Source organism: Salmo salar, chromosome 13 (assembly GCF_965601325.2).
Source record: "Salmo salar chromosome 13, fSalSal1, whole genome shotgun sequence".
Lineage (NCBI taxonomy): Eukaryota > Metazoa > Chordata > Actinopteri > Salmoniformes > Salmonidae > Salmo > Salmo salar.
In genome coordinates this window covers 61494834-61522248 of record NC_138303.1, presented here as the reverse complement: position 1 = coordinate 61522248, position 27415 = coordinate 61494834, and the positions used below count along the sequence as shown (strand labels likewise).

The following is a 27415-nucleotide window of genomic DNA, read 5'->3' as shown; positions in this document are numbered from 1 at the left end:
GCCAACATAACCCAGTCTGAAGAGGCCACACGCTTGAAAAATGAACAAGATAAACACTTGTGTAAAGTGCGCCCATCTTCAGTTGGTAATTGTCTCAGTGGAGTAGTGAGCAGTCTTCACTACCCAAGCAGTGATCGCCGTGTGGTGAGCATGAGAGTGAATGGTCAGATGTTGGCCTAGCGGCAGTGAGTGCTTCTGCCTCTGTGTTTTTATCTCACCCTTATTTAACCAAGAAAAGAGAGTGTGTGTGTGTGTGTGTGTGGTGTGTGTGTGTGTGTGTGTGTGTTTCACCTGCTGGATTGGAGAAGTCCAACACATTAGTGGCTGGCTGCAGCAGGTCAGGGCTGCTGGATGAGAGGCTGCCAGGGATGGGCATGATGGCCACGCTGTGCCTGCACTGTTTCGTGCCCACGATGCTGTCATCCTGTGACTGGCCCACGCCACCATCACTGTGGCACAGAGAGACAGAGAGTGGGAGAAGAGAGGGGACGTCAGATCACTTACGACAAGGGGCTCGAGTTTTCCCTGGTCAGAAACTCCTGGCCCCGGAGTCATATTCAATCACGCCGCATTCAAATAAACAGTTAAAAAGAAGCATTCCTGGTCTTCTTGATATCCCTACAATGCACCGCAATCACAGCAATCCTTTCATAGGTAGTGATGGATACTCGTGGGGTTGGCTAAGATCCATCCATGAAAGATCACATGAATGATGCGGCTGACGAGCAGGGTGCACCGAAAACCCAACACAAACCAGGCCCAGGAATGATGATGACAGCCCAGTGAGCACACATACACACATCAACAAGACACGCACAGACACCCAAACAAACACTATGCATGATTGATGGCAAGGATGAGGAGCCTTTGTACAGACACCGAAAAAAGAAAAAAAAACCTTTATGCGTGACATTCAATCTAAGACAGACGTTTCAATGGGGCTGGGATGAGAGGTCTTCTTGCCTGGCCTGCCTCTCTGTGAGTCTGTCTAGAGTCAACTCTCGAGGGTAAACAGGGACAGAAAGAGACATCAGCATTAAACGGGTCTGATATGCAAATGGGATCCTTTTGACGAATGGTTTCATTACGATTGGGGGATGCGGTGGTGTCTGTGTGGCTGGATGCCACTCCCCTGGCGGTGTCAGAACACCAACATCAGGCCTCCAGGCTACGGCTCTAATTGACTGTTTCCGTACTAAACGGCCCTCGCAGCTGCTGGAGACGGAAGGGGACATGGCTGACGTGTAAAGCGATACTTTGGCCTAGGTCTAATTCTCCGAATGGGTTAAAATTAGGTTACAGTCAGTAAGAATTTGGCTTATGGTTAAGGTAAGGGTCCGTTTAAGATTTTGGGATTCTGGTCAGAAAAGTCCCCCCCCCCCCACACAGGTGGACTAACTGATTGACCCCAAGGCCCCTCCTCCCCCAAATGACAAACACAGACTGATACGGGACCAACATAGCCTGCTGGTCCCAGATCCTTTTGTGCGGTCTTGCCGACTCCAATGGTTTGGCGTGACAATGACCATAGGGCTTGACAAGACAGTACAAAGAGACCAGGGACCAGGCAAGCACGGTTAGCAGAGCGCACATAACAACTTACCGACATTGACACAGCATAAACAGAATGTAGACATAAGACACACAGAAACATACACACGTCATAGATAGGATTCTATCATATGTACTACCGCAGAAAGCCCGAATGACAATCACATTCCTCAGTAACTTCTGATTCAACCAAACGTTTAAACTCTACTTCCTCAAAACTCAGTCTTAGCCCTACACGGCCCAAGGTGATTCAGATGTCTACATTACGCCTAGGTTAGGTACGTGAGCACTTTTCAGAATACTTTTCAGAATACTTTTCAGAATACGATTATAGGCAAGCACCTTATCATGTTACACTTCAATCCCTATCAAATGCATACATGCCATTTCCTTTAGACTACGGTGTGTTGCATGCATAAAATGTGGAGTGAAGCACTATGGGATGTGAAGCCGAGAAGAAAGCTGCACACGGAAGCACAAACGAGCGTAGAATCACATCCCCCTGAAGTCGACGCAATACTTCACCGTATTCTCGAGCTCTACTCTAACCGACCGTGACGCTGCAGAGAACGCTACAGAAACGCTACACGTTTCAAGGAGCGCTCCAATCTGTTAAGTGCCTCGGTAGCTTTAGGAACGCGTGCAGAGATTCTGAAGGATTTTTAAATCGCATGAAGATCCCAATGCAGTCCTCCGGCTTTCCGTTAAAAAGGTCATTGCTGAATTCCTCCCTGCCTACAATGACTGTGTGCGCCCGCGTCAGAAATGGCACCCTATGCCCTACGTAGTGCACTGAATGCCCAGGGCCCATATAGGGAAAAGGGTCCCATTTGGAACACATACTGTGTTTTCTCCACGTTGCCAGTGAATGAGGGAACTAAATTACACAACAAGTGTCTTACCCAAAGAGTCCCCTGTGCAGGTGAGGCAGTTAGAGGAGGGACAGAGGACAGTGAAGAGCATGAGAACAACAGAACAACAAGGCTGCAGTACAGTACAGTGTGCCAGCGGCATGTTAGCACTGAGCAGCAACAACACAGACAGGCAGAAAATGAAGAGACGACGGGCAAGGCCACAGTATCCAGACACTGGACGTTACACACACACACACACACACACATACAGATGGACATTCAGTAAATGTACCCCAGTGGAGGCTGCGGAGGGGAGGATGGCTCATAATAGAGGCTGGAACAGAGCAAATGGAATGGCATCAAACCAGCTGCTTGATACCATTCCACGGATTCCGCTCCAGCCGTTACCACGAGTCCATCCCCCTGCCAATGAAGGTGCCACCAACCTCCTGTGATGTAGCTACACACATCTCAGTCAAACACACATGGGCAGACACAAAAGTAGTGAAAAACGATTGTTTCCTTATTTAATTGAACCAGTCATCATTGACGTAACTGATAACCTCACACTAATCAAATATACTAAAAGCATTGAATATACATTTACACATCCAATATACACTGAGTGTACAAAACATAGAATAACCAGGTGAAAGCATTGTTCCCTTATTTATGTGACCTGCTAAATTCGCTTCAATCAGTGTAGATGAAGGGGAGGAGACAGGTTAAAGAAGGATTGTGTATGTGTGCCATTCAGAGTCTGAATGGGCAAGACAGAATATTGAAGTGCCTTTGAACGAGGTATGGCAGTAGGTGCCAGGCACACCAGTTTAAGTGTAAAGAACTGCAACGCTTGCTGGGTTATTCACGCTCAACAGTTCCACGTGTGTATCAAGAATGCTCCGCCACCCAAAGGACATCCAGCCAACCTGACACAACTGTGGGAAGCATTGGAGTCAACATGGGCCAGCATCCCTGTGGAACGCTTTTGACACCTTGTAAAAGTCCATGCTCTGACGAATTGAGGCTGTTACGAGTTTAAAATAGGGTGCAAACTCAACATTATATCGCAATGTTTTGTACACTCAGTGTACATTTACATCAGGAAAGGACAGGACGGCCTGCTTTTGACAAATGGCTGATATTTCTATTTATACACTTTGAAACACAGATAATGAGAATAAGAATGAGCGTTTAAGAGGTTAGATGATACATGCCCTGGCTATCCCTCGCAGTCGTCTCGTCGAATCACCACCATTCGCGTCCAGCTCAATCTACCTAGTCTATTGGCTGCCAATGGAATCCCAGTAAATCAACTGGTTGATCAATATATGACCCAGCAGCAAAGCCAGGCTGTCATGTGACTTGCCTACTGTAGAATACTGCAGGGAGTAGCCTACTTAAAAAAAAAACTTTATTTAACTAGGAAAGTCAGTAAAGAACACATTTTTATTTTCAACGATGGCCTAGGAACAGTGGGTTAACTGCCTTGTTCAGTGACAGAACGACAGATTTTTATACCATGTCAGCTCGGGGATTCGATCTTGCAACCTTCCCGGTTACTAGTCCAACGCTCTAACCACTAGGCTACCTTCCCTGACCTGTCCATCCTCCTGTTTCCATCGCCATCAGAAAAGGCACATGACTCAAGTATCACACAAGTGGAATAAAGATGGAGACCTCTGCTTGCCCTTTGTACGGTCTTCACCACTGTTTATTACACTAAGCCTGGGTCCCAAACGGTTCACCATTCCCCTATGGGCCCCGGTCAAAACAAAACGCAGGGAATAGGGTGCCGTTTGGCACACAGCCTAAGTAGAGAGAAGAGGATATGTTCCATCACATCAGTAGCCCGATGAGTTGACAGTATAAGGCCAAGCATTAGAAGTGACTGACGTCTTAAATCATACACTGACTTCACTACCCCAGCACGAATAACAACCACACATAAAGCTGTTGATGACTTTTACCATAATCGCTAGCTACTAGCATCCGCCGTGGTGCGCTACTACCACGTTCTCGCACATTGTCGGTTTATAATAGATAGACTACTAAAGAAGCGTGATGCTCCCCAATCAGTCTCTCATCTCCACTTTCTCTAAGTCCCCGCAGAGTAAATGGAATAAAACATGAATGAAAGCGATGTGATTTAGATACAGTTGTTGGTTGGCTATGGCAGATCAATGCCTCCAATGATGCTAAACGGTTTCATGAAATGCAGGGTAATTACACTAGATGAGCTGACGGAGCAGAGCATGCGTCGAGGGGAAAGGCAGAACTTTACGTGAGACCGTTGCCAACGTCTCCCTGGGCAAGTAACACTGTTTCGTTCTCACCCTGCACTGAAACAGTACGGATCATAATGAGTCCAATGGAGGTATGAAATGGGACTAAAATTGCATGTTTATGTTTTCAAAGAACAGACCCTCCTCAAAAACGCTTTTCCTTTAATCTACAATAACTTTAAAAGATTTTAAGGGTAGAGCGAATGAGAATGGTCTAGCTGTCGCTGATATGGAGCGAAATCGAGGGTGATGATCATGATGACTCCCTTTTACCTTAAAGCCCAGTGAATACAAACAAATAAAACACGATACTCTCCTACCTGAAGGGTTTAGGTGGTAGGATGCTGAAGCGGGTCTTCTCGAGCATCTTCCTGATCTTGTTCCGTCCCCCAGAAACGGTGTTGGCCTTCATCTTCTTGGTGGCCTTGTGGTCTGTGGGGAACTCCATGTCTCCAGGCAGGTCAGGGATGGAGAAGCGGTTGCCCTTCTTCTCCTGGATCTTGGGGATGTGCGGAACGCCATTCTTCTTCTCGTGAACGATCCGGCTCAGCAGCTCTTTGAACACTGGGGAGAGGAGGGATAGTGGGTGAATGGCAAGACGCAGGTCACAGAACTAGGGTTGTAAAATCCTGGTAACTTTTGCAGAATTCCCAGGTTTTCCAGAAAGTATGGTTGGAAGACTTGGGAAACTTGAGAAAGTTACAAGCATTCTGCAATCCAACACACGACCGGCCACAGATACCGACACAGGCACTGACCCAGGTACAGACTACTGTTGACATCTGGCATTTTAATTTCAGATGGTCCTGCATCGTTAAAATGAAATAATTCTAGTTATGGTAAGAGGGCAGATTGTACTAACCGAAGATGTTGGTCTTGACTGTGATGGAGAGGTGTGTGTTGTTCCTCAGGAAGTCCATAGCTTTGACGTAGGAGATGTTCTCAAAGTTCTGACCATTGATCTCCATTATCTGAAGGAGGAAAACACAAGAGAGATTTCAGTCAACTGCACTTGTTACTGATACTACCCACACAGGCCATCTGAACAGCAATCTAAACGGTATGAAATGTATGGAAGAAAAACAAAGCAAAAGCCACACCGTTTTCTTTGAATATTAAAAGTACAACGTAAAAACATTACAACACGAGTAAACACGTCTCCTACCTGGTCTCCCCGTTTGAGTCCAGCCTCCGCGGCCTTGCTGCCCCCCTCCACCAACTCCACGAAGATGCCGAAGCCCCTCTCGCTGCCGCCATGCAGGCTGAAGTAGAGCGGGGACTCTCTGGACGGTTTCTGCAGGGTGATCTGCCTCCACTTGGCCTTGGCTGCACACGCTATGTTCAGTAGCCTCAGGTGACCCTTCATTTTCTAAAAGGAACAGAACAGGCTTCAACACCTACTCACTCACTCACTCAACTGACCTGGGCTAACACATCTGGTTCAACCGCAGGGTTGTTACACCCACAGACAGAAGCTCGGTACGTCTGTCTGACCACAGAGTGAAGCTGAAGGTGTGAGGCTTTAGTTTAGTGACGGTGTAAACACCTATTCATTATATAGTGCACTACTTTTGACCAGGGCTCATAGTGCTTTGGTCAATAATAGTGCACTATAGGGAATAGAGTGCCATTTGGGATGCACAGTTAGTATAGACACAATATGGGAAAGGTGATCTTACTGTGGTTTCCAGCAGCTTCTCAAAGTCTTCAAGGAATCTTGTCATGGCTGGGTCACCTTCAAAGTCGTTGAAATGGTTGTTCACCCATAACAACACTATGCGTGTCACCTGCACAGCGAAACACAACGCTGTCAAAGCTTAGTCAACAAACTTCATAGAGAATCCTGTATAGTTTCTAAAAAGCAGCAAGCTCCAAACATTCAATTTTAGCAGAGGCTAAAGATACAGTGCCTTCAGAAAGTATTCATACCTCTTGACTTATTCCACATTTTCTTGTGTTACACCCTGAATTCAAAATGGGTTAAATATATGTTTTACTCACCAATCTACACACAATACTCCATAATGACAAAGTGAAAACATGTTTCTAGAAATATTAGCAAATGTAATGAAAATTAATTAATCATCGGGAAATGGAAAAAATATGGAACTACACAGACTCCTGCCTAGAGCTGGCCGTCCGACCAAACTGAGCAACTGGGCAAGAAGGACCTTGGTCAAGGAGGTAACCAAGAACCAAATGACCACTCTGACAGAACTACAGAGTTCCTTGGCTGAGATGGGAGATCCTCTACAGCACTTCACCAAACTGGGTTTAAGGGGAATGTGGACAGATGGAAGCCACTCCTGAGAAAAAGGCACCGTTTGCAAAAAGGCACGTGAAAGACTGAGAACATAAGGCAATTGATTCTGTGGTCTGATAAAACAAAAATGTAACTCTTTGGCCTGAACGCAAAGCACTATGTCTGGAGAAAACCATGCACAGCTCATCACCCATCTAACACCAACCCCACCGTGAAGCATGGCGGTGGCAGCATCATGTTATGAGGATGCATTTCAGCGGCAGCATTATGTTATGGGGATGCATTTCAGCGGCAAGGACTGGGAGACTGGTAAGGATAGGGGGAACAATGAATGGAGCCAAATACAGGTAAATCCTGGATGAAAATCTGCTTCAGAGAGCAAACAACCTTAGACTGGGGCGAAGATTTACATTCTAACAGAACAATGACCGTAAGCATAGATACAAAGCAATGCTGTAATGGCTTCAGAACAAGACTGTGAAAGTCCTTGAGTGGTCCAGCCAAAGCCCAGACTTTAATCCCATTGAAAATCTGGGAAAAGACTTGAAGATTGCTGTTAACTGCCACTCCCCATCTAATTTAACAGAGTTTGAGAAAATCTGCAAGGAAGAACGGGAGAAAATCCACAAATCCAGATGTGCAAAGCTGATACAGACATACCCAAGACGACTCAAAGCTGTAATCACCGCCAAAGGCGCTTCTACAAAGTACTAACACTCAGGGGAATGAATACTTGATATATCTGTATTTCATTTTCACTAAACTTGCAAACATTTAAAAAAAAATATGTTTTCACTTTGTCATTATGGGGTATTTGTGTGTAGATGGGTGAGATAAAAAAAATATATGAAATCTATTTTGAAATCAGGCTGTAACACAAACATTTTTGGAATGAGTCAAGGGGAATGAATACTTTCTGAATGCACTCTATCATAGAGGTGAGATGACAAAAATATATTTCTCCGTAATCTTTCTTTGACCTGCAAGAGTCCGGAAATGCAGTGGCTGAAAAAAACCAATAGTAGCATAGTTCCAATCTAAGCAAAGGTCATCTTCGCACACAATGAAGCAACCACACCGCAGACAGAGCAACAAACAGCGACTCTCTCTTTGAGGGGAAGGGCCCCTTTAAGAGGAAGAATGATTACGCGACAAATGACATCCCAATAAACACTATTGACAGCACAAGACTAATCTTATGTTAAATCATTTATGCACTATGAGAGTATCTGGACGGGACAAATCCCCCATACAACCAAGAACGCTGACCTGGCACAAGTTGTATTGATTACTGTGTAGTATACCCACGCCTTCACATAAGGAAGCAGGCACAACGCAAACACACACACACACACATGTACACGCGCACACGCACACACAGTACTGTACACACCGTGTCTCTGAGGCTGTCGACTTTGAACCACTCGAGCAGCTTCTTGCCGACCTCCATGGGGCTGGAGAGGAAGGTGCGGTAGGTGAGGAGGAAGTCTTCGATGTAGGTGGGGTCAACCACCGATGGCTCCTCCACCAGGTGCAATATCAAACGCTCTGGGGTGCCCTGAGTGGACAGACACACAATAATCACGGCTGCATTCCAACCCTCAATTCAATCCAATACAACTTCATATAAGTCCCCTCCTCGGCAGCAATTAAGACAGTATTTTCACCAAGGAGACCAGAGTCATTTTGGATAACTTTAAGAAAAAAACGGATTTTGGGCGAAAGGATAGCACTTCAAAGCAAACCGTGTGTGAGCAGTCACCTGACAAGAACAGATCGCCACGGAAACCGAGTGTGTTTTTAGGGCAATAGTAATTAAAGTGAGCAGTGTTCAAATGAATGAAAGACGAGAATACAGAAGTGAGGATCAGATCAGCAGCAGCCACCTATCTGTACTGTAGGTGTTTGGGGGGAGCGAAGGAGTCTTAGGAGATAAAGACAAGGAAAGCAGTCTAGTCCATCAGTAGATTAATAGCTGGCTGTTTCCTGAGTCTTGGAGAGCGATTAAGGGGCTGGACAATAGGGCGCACGGAAAAACAATAGCGTCTACAGGAGCGACAGCAGAACACAGTGGCAGTCACAGGTAGGTAGTCTCTGCATACATTCAAACCAGCCAATTATGACCATTCGAAGACGATTTCTCAGACAGATTACACCCTAAACCTAGACCTGGACTGACATGTAAACTCAATGGGGGGGGGGGGGGGGGGAAATCACCATTCAGGACTAGGGATAGTCTAATCTGTGTCCGGGAAACTGGCATTTTTAACTCTTATACTTTGTCCCTCACCTTGATGACGATGTGTCCCTTCCTGGTGCCGCTGCGGTCCAGCTCGCGATGTTCCTTCACCATCACGATCTCTCCCTCCTCCTCCACCTTGTGCGTGTTCTTCTCCACGTGGTTGAGGATCCGCCAGTAGTCCTCTTGGGCGATGCACACAAACTGGTCCACAATGACATGGGGACAGCGGATGAACTTATAGTACAGGAGCCTGGTGCTCCGCACTAGAGCTGGGTACTCAAACAGTAACACGGAAGAACCCCGGGAGCAGGAGAGAGGCATGGCAGGGATGGGTGACTGGTGGCTAGTGCTAATGGTCCAGCCACGCTCCCCTAGCTATTGGTCCAGCAATGCTAGTCTACACGCGAACAGACTAGCTCCACTCCCTTGGCAACTGGTCCGGCTATGATAGTAAACACTAGCCACAGTATGCTATCTTGGTCCTGCTACTCTCCCCTAGCTAACATACACCTGGCTGATCGGTCAAGCTACACACTGGCGTTCACCTTTCTGCCTGCGGCCGTCTCACTGAGCTGTCGTTCAGGTTGTGAAACAGTGACAGAAAACAATGCTTCTGGTGAAAGAGCTCTTCGAGGAACTAGACATTGTCTGTGTAGAAACTGATTAGTGACCGAGAGAGTAGCTCAAACCACTTCTCAAGCGGCAGGCTACTTTTACAACTGCTGCCTCCTATCTCTATATTTAAGACCTGGTTCCTCTACTGTATGACTAAGCAACAGCTCTTCAACCTAGCCCTCCTTTGCTTGTGAAAGTCAAGACCATTTTAAAAGAGATTAAACAGGATCTGAAGAACTTACGAATTGGAATTTCGTAACATATCATATGAATTGCAGATTATAATATTTTGATTGCAGGATGTGATATATCATAGACATGGAATACGTCGTACACAATTGTGCTCAATTTTCGGGGACCCGTTTTGGCTCTTGGGTGCTACTTTGAAAACTACTGGCTGAAATTATACAAAACCTCCGTAGCATCACTTACATTTACACCATGGATCCCAATACTACGTTTATACCACTCATCTCTGTATTCGCAAGGAATACAAGAACACTGCCATCTTAATCTTCCAACCCCATTGTCAAAAGGGAATGAGAAGTTCCCATTTCATTTCTCGATGAGGCTGCTCCTTGCTCAGTATAATGGGGTTAACATAACAGTCTGACAAGAGGTCGAGCGAGCCGTCTCGACTCGAGTGGCCATTCACAGTGAAATGAAAGTCAGCGCCACAAACGGCAACCCTAATCACGATATAGTGTACTGCTTTTGAGCAGGATCCATTAGGGTCCCAGGGCCCGTAGTGCACTATATAGGAAATAGGGTGCGATTTGAGACTCAGGCCTAGGAGTCCAGACGCTAGGAATCCAAATATCTCTGAGAGAGAAGAGCATCTCACCTGGCAGTCGTCCCCCTTGGTGCTCACCACTCCGCTCATGTACTGCTTGTCCAGGGAGGGGGAGATGCCGAAGCTGTTTCCCATGCAGAGGGTCTCCATGCGGCTGTCTGGGTGGCTGATCTCCACCGCCCCGTTCAGGATCACATACCACAGGTCCAGCTGGGAGGGGGGGGGGCACAGTGATGTCAGCAGCAGTGCCAAACACCATCACTAAAACAGGGACTGACTGGCTGGCTGACAGGCTGGCTGACTGGCTGGCTGGCTGAACTTCATAATAGAGGAGATGCTTTTATGCACCTTCACTCACAGTGATCATTGTTGCCTGGTATTATAATGTGCCACTGGATGTGGTATACAGAGCTTGAGCGAACAGAAGACGTTCTCCAAAAGCGAAAGCGTGTTGTCCGACCTGATGAATCTCGGCACTAACGTGCGCAGAACAGAAGACACTGAAGTCCCCATATCAGACTGCAGACTAAGGGTGAGGTGTGTGTGCAGAACTTCGCAGGCGTGGAAGTGCTGGTCTCAGAGATGAACATCTTAGCTTACGTCCACAGTAACTCTGAGACGGATGGAAATGGCTTTCTCAACCATGAAGGCGATAAAGGCTTTTTAAACGCGGAACGCAGACAGGCAGCGCTCTATCACAGGGAAGCGTTGTGAAGGACGGCGACGGAGGAAATGTGATGAGCTGCCTTGACCTTTCCCCCCCCCTCCTACACTATTTATTTCCTCTCCCCCTCATTATCTCGTAGCAGCGTTAAGGATCCTGCAGAGCAGTGGTGGCTGACTGATTCCCCCCTGACCTTCACAGCAGCCCACAGCGGGCCAGGCAGCAGGTCTAGGAAACCTAGCATCGCCAACCTGTCTGTCATACTGAACTCACACACACGCACATCGCCTCGTGTAGCTGTCCCCTGCTTTACACGTGTGTGTGTGTGTGTGTGTGTGTGATGTATGTATGTCACCTGCTGCCTCACTTTAATAACGCAGATCCCATCCACTTGTGCTAAAGTAAGCGGTGAGGCCATTCAATGTAATATACTATGCTGTCGGCTGGGCACTGCCTTTTGCAGACAGCCGTGACAGATTCCCTTTTTCCCAGGGATGTAGCTTCATTAATTCGTTGTGTAAGAGTCTGGTTAAATGACTGAAGGTTGCTGCTCTGCTACATACTGTACATACTGTACATCCCATTCACTGGGAGATGAAACCTTGTGACTACAGGGTGAAACATGGTGTTTTCGAGATGTGGTTGTGATCACTGGTGGCTGCTGGACGGAATAATGTTATCACGTAACCAGACCAGGGAAAACTCTGGGCCCTAGTTACAGCCCGTATAACTTCAACCCCATCGGTTATTCCCGGTAACGTCACATGGTCAGGGAAAGCTCCCAGGTGTAGTGAGGTGGAGTGGTTGATCGGGGAGGTGTGTGTTCTGTCTATGGCCCCGTACCTCCTGTTTGTCCTTCAGGATCGTGGTCCCCGCCTGCTCCACCACCTCAAACACCATGACAGTACACAGGTCCCTCCGGACTGACATGGTCATGTTGGCAAAGGCTGGCAGCTGGTGCATGAACTCCAACAGTTGTTCTGGATGGGGGGGGGGGGGGAGAACATGAGAGGAGAGAGCAGGATCAAAAATGGACTTAGGTGGCGGGCGTGGCAGGAGACTCGGTCGGCGCAGCTGAATTTTAGGGAACATTCTAGAGGCCCCCCCATCTTAGCGGTGTAGTTTTTTGTTTTTTTTTGCATTTAAGCCAATTTTCAGCAATTCTACCAATTTCTCCATGGAGCTGTGAGAAAACGTTGCAGTTTTAAAGCTAATTTGGCCACGGCTAATGCTGTGCCCTATTGCTCAAACACAATAACAAAATCTATACAGCTAAGTTCATTGTCTTGGGAACTTTTATTTCTCCCTGACTGTCCAAATTTTATTTTGGTGATTGCTAGTTCTCAAAGAATACATATAAAAGATGTAGGCCCGTTATCATTTCTACATACTTTATATCTGGTTATAGTCGTTCAAGTTTACACTTAGTGTTTTTCCATCACATTTTTAGGCGACCTGAAAAAAACCACTTAGGCGGCCCGCCCAATGATTTCAATGACAGAAAAATCCCCAGAGAGAGAGCGAGAGAGAGAGTAAGAAACGGAGAGAAGATATGTGCCTACTGCCTAACAAGCCAACAGCAAAGGAGACTTTCAACCCAATCATCCCACAGCCCCCCAGGAAGGCCTCTCTCTGGGTCCTCTGATGTGTGGCCATGCAGCTTTCCCCCTCCCCCAGGAGGTCCCCTGGACTGCACTGCTAATGAGGTGGCCCGGGTGATTGTCCGGCGCAAATATAAAAACGGGAAAATAAAAAGGAAGGCCCTTAGTATTTATAGAAACAGAGGGAGGGGGTGTGGTAGCGTGTGTGTGAGTGAGTGAGTGAGTGAGTGAGTGAGTGAGTGAGTGAGTGAGTGAGTGAGTGAGTGAGTGAGTGAGAGAAAGAGATTGTGTGTGAGAGAGAGAGAGAAAGTGTGAGAGAAAAAGTGTGAGAGAGGGAGAGACACCGCGACTGAGTATAAGGGGGCATTCAGGCGAGAGTGTGGCGTGCGGCTCACCGATGTCGTCATCGTTGCGGTCCACGGGGTCCTTCTCCAGACACTCCCGGACAAGGTCTCTACCCAATAGGGTGTCCGACGTCCTCTCCAGGTCTTCATCCTCCTCCTCCTCCTCAGAGTCCACCGCCGCCTCCGGGAGCCCAGACAGGTCCACGTCACCCATCTCGCTCTCCGTGGCCTGCAGAGGGGACAGACATAAACATGGTTATTGTTTTAACTAACACAACAACAAAAACATAACATAATGTCAGAACAGAAACCCTGTGCAAAAAAACAAGAGATTGCCAAACACGTCGCTAAGCATTACGCATACGCTAATTATTCATATTGCCCATTTTCTCCATGCTGTTTGGCCAGATGGTTGGGAGGGTTGAAAGGAGCTGGTTCTGAGGCCTACGGTCGTTTCAGATCAACTGGGATTTGAACCCACAACCCCAGGTTAGGAGACGAGCTCTCCAGTCACTGTAGCAATATTGCATGCCATCTGTCTGCCCCGTAGGACACAGTAACAGAGACTACACCTGCCTGCTCTGCTCTGTTCAACTCAACAGCTTCCCTTAACACTAGAACTGCTAAAGCAGTCATTTTGACTGCTCATCAATACATTTTTTACACCGTCATTTTTAAAGTCATTCCCCCCCTCCATCCTTTACTTTGTCTAAATAAGTCTGTATAAGACACTGCTGTTGTAAGAATCGTAATATCACAAGCAGAACTGGAGTTATAACCCCGTTTTAGAAGGGCATTGCATTTTTCTCCCGACTGTAGGGTTTGTTCCGCTCCTTCTCCAGACGGTAAGGTTTGCTCCGCTCCTTCTCCCGACGGTAGGGTTTGCTCCGCTCCTTCTCCCGACGGTAGAGTTTGCTCCGCTCCTTCTCCCGACGGTAGAGTTTGCTCCGCTCCTTCTCCCGACAGAAGGGTTTGCTCCGCTCCTTCTCCCGACAGAAGGGTTTGCTCCGCTCCTTCTCCCGACAGTATGGTCTGCTCCGCTCCTTCTCCCGACAGTATGGTCTGCTCCGCTCCTTCTCCCGACAGTATGGTCTGCTCCGCTCCTTCTCCCGACAGTATGGTCTGCTCCGCTCCTTCTCCCGACAGTATGGTCTGCTCCGCTCCTTCTCCCGACAGTATGGTCTGCTCCGCTCCTTCTCCCGACAGTATGGTCTGCTCCGCTCCTTCTCCCGACAGTATGGTCTGCTCCGCTCCTTCTCCCGACAGTATGGTCTGCTCCGCTCCTTCTCCCGACAATATGGTCTGCTCCGCTCCTTCTCCCGACAGTATGGTCTGCTCCGCTCCTTCTCCCGACAATATGGTCTGCTCCGCTCCTTCTCCCGACAGTATGGTCTGCTCCGCTCCTTCTCCCGACAGTATGGTCTGCTCCGCTCCTTCTCCCGACAGTATGGTCTGCTCCGCTCCTTCTCCCGACAGTATGGTCTGCTCCGCTCCTTCTCCCGACAGTATGGTCTGCTCCGCTCCTTCTCCCGACAGTATGGTCTGCTCCGCTCCTTCTCCCGACAGTATGGTCTGCTCCGCTCCTTCTCCCGACAATATGGTCTGCTCCGCTCCTTCTCCCGACAGTATGGTCTGCTCCGCTCCTTCTCCCGACAATATGGTCTGCTCCGCTCCTTCTCCCGACAGTATGGTCTGCTCCGCTCCTTCTCCCGACAGTATGGTCTGCTCCGCTCCTTCTCCCGACAGTATGGTCTGCTCCGCTCCTTCTCCCGACAGTATGGTCTGCTCCGCTCCTTCTCCCGACAGTGCCCAGTTGATAATCACCCTGATAATTGCCTCGAAAACTGAACCTAAACCGAAACAACTTTTTCGCATATACAAGTAAAGTATGATGGGGGAGAAAGGGGGAGAATGGGTGAGATGATGAGCGAGGGGAAGCCAACAATGCATAATTATTTAACCAATTGTGACTGAAGAACAGTGCGGCCATTCAATTGTATTGGTACATTGTAATTCTAATCTCTAAATGGTTTGTACCCTGTATCAGTCCACTGAATCAAAGCAGCCTCATAAGTCGACTCTGGCCTACTTGGAGTATTTACAATGGCAAGAACAACAAGACAAATGGATGCACGTGCTGTGTTAGCTCTGCTACACGATCTGATAAAAGCGACTCCGATGGTGGGGGAAGAAATGAATCGTGACATGTCAGCATGGACGACAACTTCACTTCACCGTCACTGGCGAACAAGTTGCTGGCAAATAAAACAAAGCACCGTGAACAAAGCGAGACGGGGGCTCCCTCCTTCTGCGCAAAACAAGGCGCCTCCCCAGTGGTGCTGAGGAATGACAGGAAAACAGTCGCGCTGTACCAAGGCAAGAAAGAAGGGTTCTGTCATGAGCACCATGGCATCCGACTGTTGCCATCGACTAGGATACAGTACATTTATACACTGCCTTATGCTCTTCTATATAACACGTGCTGTTTTTCCTATGGGGGAAAAAAATCCTAATGTATTCTACTCTATTCTGTTCCATAGGTTGGCGTGGATGTTCAAGATCAGACGACACGGCTAGAAAGAAGTCACCCGCCCGCCCGCCGCCGGCCTGTTGCTGCTGGACTTGGCTGCTGTCAACGCACACGTGTTGTTCAAGCAGTGCATCAACAACACCCTCTGCCCATCAAGAGTTTGGCACACGGGCTACGTGAGGGCCAAGGCAGCAGCAAAGATTCCAACGTGCCAAATTGCGCGCACAGCTCCCGGGGAGGAGACAGTGCCAGGTGGCCAGATGCACTAAGAGCCCAAGACACTTGTGTCACCTGCATGCGACGTGTTCGTGGGAAGTGTGTCAAGATATTGAAAGTGGCAAGGATGTGTGTCGACTGTTAGGTCAAGGCCTAACTGCTAAATGAAATCCAGCTGATGCCACTGCGTGAAAATGCACACCATGGTGGCACGAGCAGACAATAACAGGCTATTTTGGACCGCTGTCATAGCGACACTTTTGTTCTGATTTTCACAATTTATCAAGCACACGTGGCGCTTACAATGCCGTTTAAGCTACCGATGTTCTCATTTTTACATATAGCCTACAGTAACATAAACTAATGAAAATGCTAATGTCTTATTTGAAATAAACAAAACCTGCATTCTAATGTTACCTAAGACCTTCATAAACACTACCAGATTATTATTTTAGCAATAGCATATAGGAAACGTATTAAGTACATTGCTGACTGACTGACTGCTCATTAGCTTGAAGGTGGAGGAAGGGGGGGGGGGGGGGGGGGGGTCCCTCGAGGCCCAGCGGTTCTCGTGTTAAGGTCCAGGTATGAGCCTAAACATAGTCTTAGGTTGGATGATTGACAGCAAGGTGAGGGCGCACACTCAAGCCTTTATCTGGGTCAAGCCCTCCTATGATCTACTTACAACCAAAGTAGCCCTATTGAAAACGATCCATATATCCCCCAGTTTGACTGAATGGAGACAGTGCTTCCTGAGAAGTACAAAAACATTAGCGCACAGTTTTTTGAGATCTTACAACTGCCTTACAAGAGTTGACAATGGCCAAGTAGAGGCAGACGAGAACTAGGCTAAAGAAAGACTGTCTGTACAGACGGTGTGAAACCCTGAGAGGATCAGTGTCCTCTTCGCCTCTCTCCTCATCTCTGGATCCCTTGTGCTTTTGTCTGGGGGTCAGACTTTAGAGCAGCTCGGTTCTTTCAGCATGTGGAGGAGGAGGAAGAGCGAGAGAGACCCAGAGAGAGACAGAAACAGAGTGAGAGAAAGAGAGCAAGAGAGAGAAAAAGACAAACAGAAAGAGAGAAACACAGAGAGAGAGAGAGAGAGAGAGAGAGAGACACACACAGAGACAGAAAGCGAGAGGGAGGGAGGGTTTGGGCCCATGCAGGTCTCAGAACAGTTACCGGGGCAGCTCTAAACTGACAGGGACATCAGTTCCTGCTTGTGCAGGAGACTGAGCCAGAGCCATCCCATCCCCCAGAGAGAGAGGAGAGAGAGGAGAGGTGGGAGAGGTACGGCTGGGTTAAAGGTATATGTAATGATGAGGGTTGGGGGTGGACTGGAGTTAAAAGGTAAGGGTGGGTGGGGTTAGCGATGATGATGCAGTAGGAGTAGGGCGGGGTCCTGTGTGCTCTGACCTTTAGCACACAGCGCTACAGGAGGGACAGAGGGGCCCCTCAAAACCACAGGAGGCCCAGCCAACACACACTATAATTAACAAACCTGGACGGAAGGCAGAGGAGGAGAGGACGTGTTCTTTCCACCATCGCTGCCATTGAGCTAGAGAGGCAGGGGGTAGTCGGGGAAGGGTGGGGAGAGGGGTGAGGAGTGGCAACAAGAGGGCTAGGGAGAGCGCTTGGGGAGAGCGCTTGGGGAGAGCGCTTGGGGAGAGCTGGGTCAGTCAAGCTGGGGAAGCCTCAGATGGCGAAGTCAACACCTTTTCTTCCTTCCTGCTTTACACGCAGATCCAGTACATTCACCAAGAAAGCATTGACTGACTTCAAAGTCCTACAGTACTGAGAGAACAAAAGGCTTGGAGCATTACTTAAAAATAATGGAACTTCAAAAGCTTTTGAAATGGGATGTTGTAGGCCTACAACCAGGGTGGGAAATTAACTTTTTGGTCCAGCAGCCACTCAGATTAAAAACTCTACGAGCCATAATTACACCAAAAATGTAATTTAAATAACGATGAGCGTGCTTTCTAATGTTTCAAAAACAAGAAGCGTATTACTAGTAAGAAGTAAACGGGGTATATAGCTTCATTTCATTTCCTTTTTTAACCAACGTATGTTTAAATAAATAATTTCAATCCAATAATAAAAGCAGATAAATAGTTCTGCAACTGAACATCAAGTTCTACAACAGAACATCAAGAGCCCTGCAACAAGGAGTACATGATGTGCTCCTAAGTAGAAATGTAGAAGCACACAAATACATCTAGGAGAACGACAAAGTGAGTGAATTCAAGTTTTTGGGAGTGTTCCATGCTCAATCAAGCACAATCATTATGGCGAGACAAAAAATGTCAACTGGCCCTTTAAGGAACGGGCCATCACCGTGGTAACTTGGGCACTAGCTTGTGATGAAAAAAAATTGCGGAACTGCAATGTCTTCCAAGCAGCAGACAGTTGCAGCTAACACAAACTAACACTGTAGTGCTGAGCGATTAATTCTTTTTGAGGTCGTTTCGTTGGATTATACTTTTATTTTTAAATGACAAATTATTATAATGAAATATTTTTTTTTTTTAAACATTACATTCACTATGCATTATGTGGGTAGAATGTTGCAACACAGAATAAAATAATTTCATAAAAGTCCCATGATGGTAGTGACTGCCCATTACTGCTTATCACTTATTAACCATCATTTATTTACGACTTTATTTAATAAAATATTTAATTTGTTATGTATATTTGTTTTATTTGATGACTTTATTAATGAATTCTAAGTCATCTCATCTCTACAGAGCTGCTGTCTATGCTGTCTGAAAAAAAAATCTCTATTTTATTAGTTCTTCAAAGTAAATAAGGCATACTTTTATGACTGCTGAATACCAATACCTCACGAAGCAACTGCTCTCTATGTAACCCCTCTTGATTGCGCGTTCTTCTGTCTCTTAAGTAGCAGGCCGGACAAGTAGGCTGCAATGGATTATGGTCATTGTAGATAATTATCACGTTTTGTGTGCTAAACTACGTAGAACATTGGCCTGTTGGAAACTACAACTCCCTACTACATCGCAGAGTTCGGGCATGATCTGATTTATCTCTAGAGAAACTGCAGCGCATTAAGCTCAGAGGGGGGAAAAAAAACTAACGAAAAGGAATTCAAATAATTGAAGTGATTGTCCGAAAAATAACTGACATTTCAGGTTAATTGTTCAGCACTATAACATTGAAAAACAACCTAGCATGTGAACAAAACGATGCAACCGGCCAAGAAACACGAGGACAAAGTCACACTTTCTAGCCTTTCTTGTCAATTCGACCAACTTCTACATGTGGGCAACAAAAATAATGAACTGTTCCCAAATGCTCCATGTGACTACCCGCCAACGTGGCTGCTGAAATATGCATTCTTACCCACTAATGTCAAAATCTACCCGCATTTGGCGGATGATCCCTTTAAACCCTGCCTACAACATCAGCTCAGTTTGTGAATGGTGAATGACATAATGTGTGTATAGACCTGGTAGATGTCTGATAGGCTACTGCTGCCCGAATCACTGGCGATGCTGCATCCTGATTGGCTGGGCGGCACGTGCATCCCCTGGCTGTGGGGGTGGTCTGTAAGGTGCATCTTGTTGAGGTCTCCGGGAAGCTGCTCAGACACACAGACAGGAAGAAAGGACAGCTGTTAATACCACAGGACACACACAGATGAACACGCGCGCACAAACACACACACACAGACACAAATAGACACACGTGTGTTGTTGCAGCTGCCTTTGTGCCGTCGACTTGGCAGCATGAAGCTTGATACCAGAGTAGGCCACATCATCAAAATGAAGGAGGGGGACGGAGACAAAACTTGAGAGGATTATAAATAATGGGGAGCGTGGCACTGACCCTCAGTGAAAGGTCATACTTCACCGAGGGTAAAAAAAAGGGTGTTATGGTTGCCGGGTGACCTTAGGGAGACTGAGACAGAGATGTGACAGTAAATCTGGACCAGTGACCGTGCCACAAATGGCACCCTATTCCCTATTCAGTGCACTACTTTACACCAGGGTGCCATTTGGCATGCACACACTGCCTGGCCTCCCAAACTCCTCTTTCTTACATTACCTACCCAGGCCCACTGTCTGTCTGTAACAATGTCATTCATACCGTTTGTCATAGCTCAACAGGCACTGATCAGCCGCTATGATACAGCCCTATCAATATGACAGGCAGCAGCTCACTGAATGACTTAGTGCCTGGATGCTTTCTCACACACACACACACACACACACCCACGCACACACACACAAAGAAACACTAAGCAGTTTGATCTCGTTCAAGCTTGGCGACTTCGCTTGGAAGCTAAACGTAAGAACGCTCTTAATTAAAAAACAGAGAAGAAATCTATTTGTCATGAAAACATTTAGTCGGTTATTCCTTTCATAACAAAGACAGTAAACCAATTTGTCCCCTGGCGAAATGAGAAGAGGATAAAAAAGATAAGCTGTAATTGAAAGAAAAATGTATCACTGTCGTCGTTCTCTTTCAGGACGCAGATTTGTTCTCTGAGATGTTATAAAAACAAACAACCATCACAGCCATAAGCTACAACACAACAGATCAATACTGATCACCTCACAAAGACTGGAGGACAAGATAAACTGCCAATCAACCTGAATAACGCCACAACAGCCCGGTGTTTCATCAATCAACCAAGCAAACCATCCCACCTCCGAGAGACTCAACACACTAGTCCACAAAGGCCAATCAATCCAAAAGAGACAAAGAGCAGTCACCAATGCCTTGCTAACAACCAAACCACACACATCCAACGTGACCCAGTTCAGCTTCTATATTCCATTGATCAGGTATTCTTCCAGCTCCAGTCCAGCGTGCCCAGGTCTTACCAGTCCGCAGCGGGTGAGGGAGCTGGTCCGGTTGCGTCGACAGCGGGTGAACCTGCAGCACACCTCCTCCATAACCTCTGCAAGCTTGGCGCTGCCGGCCAGACAACAAGCCACTCACCCAACGCTGGCGCCGGAGCCATCACCGTGCCACCATGCAATATTAAACAAGTTAAGTCTACGGTATGTACGGGTGGGGGCTAGGCTGCCCCACTACCTCTACAACCCATCCCCCACAGGGCTGAGGAGTAGGGCTGTGACGATTACGGAATTTGGGGTACAGATTCATTGTCATGCAAATGTCCGCGATTCATGACAGAATTGTCATTTTAAAAAATCATCATTTCATAATGCATATTTGCAAATTCGTCACCACAGCTTTGGTGACAACCCCGTCTTAAAAAAATAATAGTTTTGACCACTTGGAACATTTGAAAAAGAAGCTTCTCCTCCCATCCGTGCCGTTCTGCTCTTAAAATGATTACCAACTTTACCCTATTCATGTAATAATGAAAACAGATGGGTAAAGTATATCTACTTGAATATAAAGTTAAATCTCCCCTACACCAAGAAAACAATGTATTTAGATGGTTATGCCGCAAAAATATGTTTTGTTATTGTCGGTTATACGATTACACAATAATTGTGGTAGCCCTACCGGGGAGAGCCCATCCTCCAACCATGAACCAGCAAACCTCTCTGACACACACTTGAGAGAAAACACAGCCTGTAGAAGGAGAGAGGAGAGCCAGTTTTCATGAGAATGACACTCGACTCAATAACTCCTAGTTGGAGCTGCAGAAATCATACACTGACCAGAAGGTTAGACAAATAGTCATTGACCAGACAGACAAATCGGTCTCCTGGATGGGCTGGGCTCTCCCACCTCAGTCCTATGTAAAGAGACAGGCTAGTGGGGTGAAGGGGTCCAGACGTGGCTGTCAGAGCAGCCTAACTATGAAAAGTGTTGCCAGCCAAACAGAGGCCCGGTTAGAACGGACTCTTTCTCAGCGTTTCTACCAGCGCTAGAGGGGCGGTCCATTCTGTTTATTCCACAGCCAGGTGGGTCAATATTGATTCCTTTATGATGGGGTCAGGTTTCACACAATGGACCAATCTCCCCCCTGCATCCATTAAACAAATCTATCCGATTCCCAGAGGACAAAACTAATGTATGCATCCATCCTCCATGGCCTCCAACCCATGAAAGTACATATGGACCGTATAGGATCTCTATGCTCCAACCACTCAGGTTAAAACTCACACCATCAAACCACAGCAATAACAATGCTGCAATTATCTACAATCAGGAACATTAGTGGTGACACCAGAGCGGGTGTTGATGTCACGGGGCACGGCAGCCAGAGTCTTTTATCCTGTGGATGTAGTCTAATGACATATGAGAGGCAGCGGGAGGGTGGGATTGGCTAATGAGGGCGCCAGGGGGACAAACGAGCCAATGAAAAGGGAAGACCTCGCTAATAGCTGCAGCTCCGTAGAGCTAATTTACATTTCACACCAGCAGCAACTTAAATCGCACTCCAGTCCCCTCCCACATACCACCGGCTGGGGAGGGGCTCTCCTCCCATTCTGCTCATGAATTAATGACGGCCGTGTGGGGTGATTAAAAATAAATGATTGCCTCCTTCTGCTGTATGAATTCATCACGTCAACAAGGGGACGCGAGTCGAGCCAGGAGCGATCCTTTAACGCTCATCTCCAAACATCCAAACATAGTCTGAAGAGTCACAACAGAGAATTTGTCATTTATTCACTTGTGTTCTAACCTTTTCTTGAAAATACGACTATTATACTGAACTCATTTCATCTCCGCAGACTGGCTACAGTAATTAACTGTCGCGGGGTTGAACCTGCAGTCGCATTGTTCCCGTGAGACCTCGCCTACGTCCCAAATGGCACCCCAATTCCCTTTATGGCGCACTACTTTCGGAACAGGTCCCTGTTAGGCACTATAAACGGGAATAGGGAGCCATTTGGGACGCAGGGATGGTATGAAGCAGTGAGAAGCCGTTTGGGTGTGATGCTAGTAATGGCTCTGGTTCACACAGACAGGCGAACGGGTCCAGAATAGGCCGCTCCATCAGAGGCAGGGGAGTTAAGGCACTGCTACAGGATCCCAGCAGGGGCTCCGTCATTAAAACATAGTGGAGCTTCCCAACTACGAACTAACTACCTCACTGCTCCAGCTCACCACAGCGAGGGAGGGCTAGCGTTAGCCTAGTTACAGAGACTGCTGGGCGCGTAGCACATTCAACAAGCATGGATCCGCGCCATTTCTTTTCCCAGCTTTCATCCGGGGGGGTTCAAAACGTCATATTCTGTTTGATAGGAGAAAAATCCTCCCACCCCAAAATGAAAGATATAGGCTGAGAGAAATAAGCCAAAGGGAGAGGCTGTCTTCCTTTCATCACAGAGCAAAGCAGTCCACGGAGACAGAGACACGTTGGCCTGGAGGGTTGGCTGTGCTCGGGGTTGAGGAGGTAGGACTTCTGATGAAGTCACAGGAGCCATCATCATCATGTCTAAATGATTCACTCCGGTCCCCTCCCCCTAGCGTCAATTACACTCCCAGACAAACATTTGTCACCCGGAGGATTGGACTGTCCCTTCCTCCTCCCACATGGCGGCAGGGCGGGCACGTTAACCCTGGGCTGACTTTGAGCTGCCGCAGAGGGTGGGGGGGGGGGGGGGGGTGGGGGGGAGAAGAGATGAGATGGATCCATTTTAGATGTAGAGACTGAGAATACCGGTTACAACTGATCTGATCTCCATTTCCTATGTATCAAGACAAGAGGTAACCAGTGTTGACGCTGTATTCATTTCGCAGCAGCGCACTTAAAGTATACACTTAAATGACTAAAACCAGAGAAAGTTTGTAGAAAATATTATTGACCTACATATAAATAATATCTTTGAAAACTAGAAATCGCCCAAAAAAAAGTTAATGCGATGAAACCAATGAAATAAAACAATGAATTTAGGAGTACTTTTGGAATGGCTGGATTACCAACCGGGAACACATGGCACATGCCCAGGGGACTCAATTGAATTTGTTATAATGTTTAAGCATAAGAACACAGAATGCCCAGTGACATCCCCCACCCCCATTCCAAGACCCTTGCTAAAAGAATCTAGGGGAAACACTGAAGAAGTACTGGTTTAAGATTCCAACAAACTGTCCCAAAGCCACTTCGTCTCAGCCATAGCTATTATGGATCCCCATAATAAATGCCCCTCTTCTTGGGGTCCAGCAAAATTAAGGCAGTTTATACAATTTAAAAACATTACAATACATTCACAAATTTCACAACACACTGAGTGCCCTCAGGCCCCTACTCCACCACAACCACATATCTACAGTACTAAATCCATGTGTGTGTGTGTTTTTATTTTATTTATTTCACTTTTATTTAACCAGGTAGGCCAGTTGAGAACAAGTTCTCATTTACAACTGCGACCTGGCCAAGATAAAGCAAAGCAGTGCGACACAAACAACAACACAGAGTTAAACAAACGTACAGTCAAAAACACAATAGAAAAGTCTATATTCAGTGTGCGCAAATAAGGTAAGATTAGGGAGGTAAGGCAATAAATAGGCCATAGTGGCGAAATAATTACAATTTAGCAATTAAACACTGATAGATGTGCAGAAGATGAATGTGCAAGTAGAGATACTGGGGTGCAAAGGAGAAATAATATATATATATATATAATATTTCTATATAATATATATATATATGGGGATGTAGTAGATGGGTGGGCTATTTACAGATCGGCTATGTACAGGTGCAATGATCTGTAAGCTCCTCTGACAGCTGATGCATAAAGTTAGTGTGGGAGATATGAGTCTCCAGCTTCAGTGATTTTTGCAATTCGTTCCAGTCATTGGCAGCAGAGAACAGGAAGGAAAGGCGACCAAAAAGGAATTGGCTTTGGGGATGACCAGTGAAAAATACATGCTGGAGCGCGTGCTACGGGTGGGTGCTGCTATGGTGACCAGTGAACTGAGATAAGGCGGGGCTTTACCTAGTAAAGACTTAAAGATGACCTGGAGCCAGTGGGTTTGGCGTTGAATATGAAGCGAGGGCCAGCCAATGAGAGCATAAAGGTCGCAGTGGTGGGTAGTATATGGGGCTTTGGTGACAAAACGGATGGCACTGTGATAGACTGCATCCAATTTGCTGAGTAGAGTGTTGAGACTATTTTGTAAATGACATTGCCAAAGTCAAGGATCGGCAGGATAGTCAGTTTTACGAGGGTATGTTTGGCAGCATGAGTGAAAGATGCTTTGTTGCGAAATAGTAAGCCGATTCTAGATTTAATTTTGGATTGGAGACTCTTAATGTGAGTCTGGAAGGAGAGTTTACAGTCTAACCAGACACTTAGAATATGTGGACAACTACAAATACCTAAGTCGGAACCGTCCAGAGTAGTGATGCTAGACGGGCGGGTAGGTGCGGGCAGCAATCAGTTGAATAGCATGCATTTAGTTTTACTTGCATTTAAGAGCAGTTGGAGGCCACGGAAGGAGAGTTGTATGGCATTGAAGCTCGTCTGGAGGTTAGTTAACACAGTGTCCAAAGAAGGGCCAGAAGTATACAGAATGGTGTCGTCTGCGTAGAGGTGGATCAGAGAATCACCCGCAGCAAGAGCAACATCATTGATGTATACAGAGGAGAGTCGGCCCGAGAATTGAACCTTGTGGCACCCCCATAGAGACTGCCAGAGGTCCGGATAACAGGCCACATCCGATTTGACACGCTGAACTCTGTCTGAGAAGTTGGCGAACCAGGCGAGGTAGTCATTTGGGAAACCAAGGCTGTTGAGTCTGCCGGTAAGAATGTGGTGATTGACAGAGTAAAAAAAAGCCTTGGCCAGGTCGATGAATACGGCTACACAGTATTGTCTTTTATCGATGTCGGTTATGATATCATTTAGGACCTTGAGCGTGGCTGAGGTGCACCCATGACCAGCTCGGAAACCAGATTGCATAGCGGAGAAAGTACGATGGGATTCAAAATGGTCCGTGATCTGTTTGTTAACTTGGCTTTCGAAGACCTTAGAAAGGCAGGGTAGGATAGATATAGGTCTGTAGCAGTTTGGGTCTAGAGTGTCTCCCCCTATGAAGAGAGGGATGACCACGGCAGCTTTCCAATCTTTGGGGATCTCAGACGATACGAGAGGTTGAACAGGCTAATAATACGGGGTTGCAACAATTGTGGCGGATAATTTTAGCGAGGGTCCAGATTTTCAAGCCTAGCTGATATGTAGGGGTCCAGATTTTGCTGCTCTTTCAGAACATCAGCTATCTGGATATGGGTGAAGGAGAAATGGGGGAGACTTGGCAAGTTGCTGTGGGGGGTGCAGAGCTGTTGACCGGTGTAGGGTTAGCCAGGTGGAAAGCTTATTGAAGCCAGGTGGAAAAATGCTTATTTAAATTCTCAATTATTGTGGATTTATCGGTGGTGACAGTGTTTCCTAGCCTCAGTGCAGTGGGCACCTGGGAGGAGGTGCTCTTATTCTCCATTGACTTTACAGTGTCCAATAACTTTTTGGAGTTTGTGCTACAGGATGCAAATTTCTGTTTGAAAAAGCTAGCTTTTGCTTTCCTAACTGCCTGTGTATATTGGTTCCTAACTTCCCTGAAAAGTTGCATATCGCAGGGGCTATTCGATGCTAATGCAGTACGCCACAGGATGTTTTTGTGCTGGTCAAGGGCAGTCAGATCTGGAGTGAACCAAGGGCTATATCTGTTCCTGGTTCAAATTTTTTTTTGAATGGGGCATGCTTATTTAAGATGGTGAGGAAAGCACTTTTAAAGAATAACCAGGCATCCTCTACTGACGGAATGAGGTCAATATCCTTCCAGGATACAACGGGCCAGGTCGATTAGAAAGGCCTGCTCGCTGAAGTGTTTTAGGGAGCGTTTGACAGTGATGAGGGGTGGTCGTTTGACCGCAGACCCATTACGGACGTAGGCAATGAGGCAGTGATCGCTGAGATCCTGGTTGAAGACAGCAGAGGTGTATTTAGAGGGTAGGTTGGACAGGATGATATCTATGAGGGTGCCCGTGTTTACGGATTTGGGGTTGTACCTGGTAGGTTCCATGATAATTTGGGTGAGATTGAGGGCACCTAGCTTAGATTGTAGGACGGCCGGGGTGTTAAGCATATCCCAGTTTAGGTCACCTAACAGTACAAACTCTGAAGATAAATGGGGGGCAATTAATTCACATATGGTGTGTGTGTGTGTGCCTATGTTTGCCAAATAGTTGGCACATGCAGTTGTGCCCGTTTATCATGCAGTCGTGCCCGTTTAGCTTAAATCCCCCCCAACTCAAATCAGGTGTGTTAGAATAGAGTGGATCTCTAGAGGTGTCTGCTAGTCAGCGAGGAGAGGGCAGCCATCAGACAGACACACACGTGATGTGTGTCTAACAGGTAACAGGTTGTAGGTAACAGGCTTGCCAGTTTTAGGGCCGAGCAGCAGGGCGGAGCGTTCCAGGGCGGAGCGTTGCAGGGCGGAGCGTTGCAGGGCGGAGCGTTGCAGGGCGGAACGTTGCAGGGCGGAGCGTTCCAGGGTGGA

General features: G+C 47.0%; 1 protein-coding gene across 7 annotated transcripts in view; it reads right to left on the bottom strand.

The window, feature by feature from the left end:
• The window catches only part of LOC106567521 (rap guanine nucleotide exchange factor 6), a 167687-nt gene that overhangs the window by 30131 nt on the left and 110141 nt on the right, over window positions 1–27415 (bottom strand). For all 7 annotated transcript variants that reach the window (XM_014136858.3, XM_014136862.3, XM_014136861.3 and 4 more), the window contains 11 exons: window positions 19431–19562; window positions 13264–13441; window positions 12111–12247; window positions 10655–10813; window positions 9244–9396; window positions 8347–8511; window positions 6370–6477; window positions 5856–6059; window positions 5553–5661; window positions 5011–5254; window positions 292–449 (listed from right to left, as the gene is read on the bottom strand). In XM_014136858.3, the coding sequence (XP_013992333.1) occupies window positions 292–449; window positions 5011–5254; window positions 5553–5661; window positions 5856–6059; window positions 6370–6477; window positions 8347–8511; window positions 9244–9396; window positions 10655–10813; window positions 12111–12247; window positions 13264–13441; window positions 19431–19562 (1747 nt within the window). The remainder of the gene's footprint in view (window positions 1–291; window positions 450–5010; window positions 5255–5552; window positions 5662–5855; window positions 6060–6369; window positions 6478–8346; window positions 8512–9243; window positions 9397–10654; window positions 10814–12110; window positions 12248–13263; window positions 13442–19430; window positions 19563–27415) is intronic.